Source organism: Theropithecus gelada, chromosome 11, assembly GCF_003255815.1.
Source record: "Theropithecus gelada isolate Dixy chromosome 11, Tgel_1.0, whole genome shotgun sequence".
Classification (NCBI taxonomy): Eukaryota; Metazoa; Chordata; class Mammalia; order Primates; family Cercopithecidae; genus Theropithecus; species Theropithecus gelada.
This window is the reverse complement of record NC_037679.1, coordinates 14,345,021-14,349,255: the sequence shown is the minus strand read 5'-3', so window position 1 is coordinate 14,349,255 and position 4,235 is coordinate 14,345,021. Positions and strand designations below refer to the sequence as shown.

The window sequence follows — 4,235 nt, the reverse complement described above, 5'->3', positions numbered from 1 at the left end:
GGAATTGAACAATGAGAACACTAGGACACAGGAAGGGGAACATCACACATCAGAGCCTGTCATGGGGTGGGGGAAGGGGGGAGGGATAACATTAGGAGATATACCTAATGTAAATGACAAGTTAGTGTGTGCAGCACACCAACATGGCACATGTATACATTTGTAACGAACCTGCACGTTGTGCACATGTACCCTAGAACTTAAAGTATCATTAAAAAATAAAATAATAAAAAATAATAAAAATAAGTCAAAACACATCTAACTTCTGTAAGACTTTTTGAGTGATTGTCCTCTTGGCAGCCCCTTTCACTTCATTGTTCCTCAGGCTGTAGATGATGGGGTTTAGCATAGGTGTGATGACAGTGTAGGACAATGACACTAGCTTCTTGCTCTCAGGAGACTGGTTTGATTTGGGCCGCAGGTAGGTCAGACTGGCTGTTCCATAGAAGAGGGACACCACAATGAGGTGTGAGGAACAAGTAGAAAATGACTTCCGGCGACCAGTGGCAGAGGACATCCTCAGAATTGTTATGATAATGCGGGTGTAGGAAACCAAAATGAGAGAAAAGGGAAACATGATAAACAGGAGTGTGGAGGCAAGTGCTTGCATTTCATACATGGTTGTATCCACTGTGACTAGTTTTAACACTGGGGGACCATCACAGAAAAAGTGGTCCACGGCATTTGGTCCACAGAAAGGCAGGGCCATCATCCAAGCCGTCTGTAGCATAGACACAGGAACACCGGACATCCAAGAACCCATGGCCATCCACCAGCATAGGGACCTGTTCATTATGACTGAATAACGGAGAGGGTTACAGATGGCCACAAAGCGATCATAAGCCATCATAGAGAGAAGGAAACATTCAGAACTGCCGAATAAGAAGAAGAAGTACATCTGGGTACCACAGCCCACAAAAGAGATGATTTTTCTTGGGGACACTAGATCTACAAGCATCTTTGGCACCATAACCAAGGTGAAACATACTTCAAGAAGTGATAGATTTCGAAGAAAGAAGTACATGGGTGTTTGAAGTGCGGGATCCACACTGGTAACTGTGACAATAAGAAAGTTGCCCAACAAAGTGACTGTATAAATGGCCAGGAACAAAATAAAGAGGGAAACTTGCATCTCGGGGTTGTTTGTAAAACCAAGAAGAATAAATTCAGTAACCCTGGTGTGATTTTCACAGATCATATCTTAGACGAGTTTCTCTCTAAAAATCAAAGTGTGTGCATCAAAGGGTATTAAATCAATATAGAGATAATCTCAAAAATATTAATAACATCAATAAAACATCTTTATTCTCAGTTGTCTCACCATTCTGTTTCTCTGAAGCAGAAATGATGTTTACAATAAGATAAAATTAAGGAAAATAAACATTTTGTATAAATCTTACTCATTGTTTACCACCTAGATGTAACTTTTCTCTCACAAGTAGTCATAGTCTGCACTCGTATTCTTCATCATAGGCGTGCTATTTTATAGGATAAAGTAGAAAGAGTGTAGATAGATAATTAAAATAGAATAGTGTACTAATTTTTAAGTGATTTCAGGATGCAATAAAGATAAATAATGGGCTAGTTTGACATTCTAATATTAAATTATGTTAATCACATTTCTACTAAATACAGTGCACTTTACACCATTCATCCACTATATGTACATATAGCAACATGCTCAGTACACACACACACACATACACAAGAAACTTAATAAATAAACATAATATATGCTTATGATTTTGGTGCTTCTCTGTAGTCTCCATGAGCCTAATAATTTATGACATTTTTATATTGTCTTTTGAACCATAATTCAACTTCACTGGGCCCCCATTTCTTAGTATACACAGAGTTACAGTTACATTGTTTAAGTTATATTTTTTAAAACTTCCAAACAAATATGATTTACAATAGAGAAGTATCCTCCCAACACTCATCTCAACTTTTCTCCCCCAAATAGCTCCTCTCATGACTGTCCATCTTCTTTAGAACTTCATTATCAGAAGTAGGGTACATACACTTACTTTTGTACGTCAGCTGATCCAGTCACAAAAGCACTAATTCAACTATTATGAACTCAAATACTATATCTTACTTGGAACAAAATATTTTGGCCAACATTAAATTATGCAAATTTTTTCTTTACAGGAGGTCATTCTTAGTACCAAAATTTAGCAATTACAGGAGCATGTGTTAGAAAAATAATTTCTTTCAAAATTGGAGTTGGGTAAATATTGTATCAATTATTTTATATACTTTTAAAATTTAATTCCAAAAATGCATATTTCATTTTATAGTCAAAATAATTTCAAATAGATATCCCCTCCTGAAGTGAGTAGGTAAAAATTTACGGTGTACGGAATCTTTCTAAACTGTGGCTCATTTAAGTAATTCTATGTTTTAATTCTACTCTTAAGATATGTAACATCTTACCTGTGTATTTTCCATATTGTAAGTTCTCAAAGGAATGTCCTCAGTAGCAAAAGGAAAGGAACAACTCTGGTGATTTCAGGCTTCCCATGCCCTTGTAAGTCCCAAAATAATAGGTAACATGTGACAGTGATTACAACCATTACTCTCTCACTGCTATTGCAAAACCAGCTTCACTATCATTCTTGTCATCAGGATTAGAAACATCATATTCCTGGTATATTCATCAAAACTTATGAAAAACTTCATATGCATTATCATGCTTACCTACATTTTGGGACAATTCTAAACTTGTTATGGGTCTAAAATTATGCCATATTTTGTTTTGAAAAAATATGGGAGTTGATGAAGGCATGAAGATTTTATAGTAGTTACAATATCTAGTACATCCTAAAATGCCTCAACCAACTGCCTCTCAGAATTCTGATATTAACAGTGGCAGAAAGCAATACTAGGATGAATGGCTTTTCATTGAGTAATAAGTTCTGTAGTGTACAATCCATGTGAAATATGAATAAGGATATCCAAAAATGGTCAGTTTCTTGAATTTTTAATAATTACCATTGCACATTTTTCATCTTTCCTGGAGGCATTTAAATTTTAATAAAAGTTTAGACAATTAGAGGTTTATAATGTCATACGATGTACCTCTAAATACTCCTCTCAGTCTTTCTATATCCTAAAAAGCCTACAGATTACTTTGCATATATTCGCTAAACAAAGAGATTAATCAGCAGTGATGTTGCAGTCACTACCACAAATTTATACTGATTTAAAAAAAAACTTGCAAACTGATGTTGAGTTGCCACGATTACTACATCACTCTAGAGAATGTACTGTCTTATTTGTCGCATGGCATTTTGATAACTTGATGTCATTTAATTAAGTTCACTAATTTAGTTGGTAATATTTTAATGAGGCCAAACAGTTTTTTTCATGTCCCATTAAGCAGGCCAACTTTGGCCTTTTTTTTAGAAAATAGACTTTACCTCTTATTTTAGCTAACTTTTTTATAAATATATGTTTTTTCATAAAATTATTATGGATGAATGCAATTATATCTTCAGTATTTGGAGTACAACAGGAATCTGAGATTGTTATGAAATTTATCTAAATGGAGCAGCACTTTTAACAATCCTACATGTAAATGAATAAATTGCCATAGTACCTAAATTAAAAGTACTTTGTATAGTTATAAACCACAGCACTTCTTTATTACGTAGCTACTGTTTTATTAATACTCTCTTCTTTAGCATTCTGTTGCTTTCCAGAATGAAGGTCTCATTATTTGTTTTCTTTTATTTAGTGAAGTATAAAATTATTCCTTTTCTGATAATTAATATTTCATTATTTATTTTTCAGAGAATGCTTTTGTAATACACAGATGTACAGATAAATGGAGATGTTTAACAAAATTGAGAAATATAACATCATAAAAAAAATCTGGATGTATCTTACCAAATGAAACCTCATATTTCTTCTGTAATTAGAAATTTAATGATTTTTTAAAGATATGCAGTATTTTCAGAGAAATGTTCACTGATCTTGAAATCTATTGATAGCTCAAATCTTCCTAATGAAGTTAATACCTTAGACAGTCTAACATGCCTTGCACTGGCACTACATGGTTGCTATATTTTAGTAATAGCATTTAAAAGTGTGACTGGCTTTGGGGAAATGATCCCTGGATCACTAGAAAGGACGATGGTTAATTAAACAACTGCTTTTATCTCACAGGGGAAATACAGAATGTTCATACAATTATCTATATTTCCTGTAAGTCATATTTGCAATTGAATATG

At 33.9% G+C, this 4,235-nt stretch overlaps 1 protein-coding gene across 1 annotated transcript; it reads right to left on the bottom strand.

The window, feature by feature from the left end:
• Positions 1 to 247: 247 nt before the first annotated feature.
• LOC112633959 (olfactory receptor 10A7) lies at positions 248 to 1,198 on the bottom strand. The gene has a single exon (XM_025400812.1). It carries the CDS (start codon positions 1,196 to 1,198, stop codon positions 248 to 250), a length of 951 nt encoding a protein of 316 aa, XP_025256597.1.
• Positions 1,199 to 4,235: the final 3,037 nt, after the last annotated feature.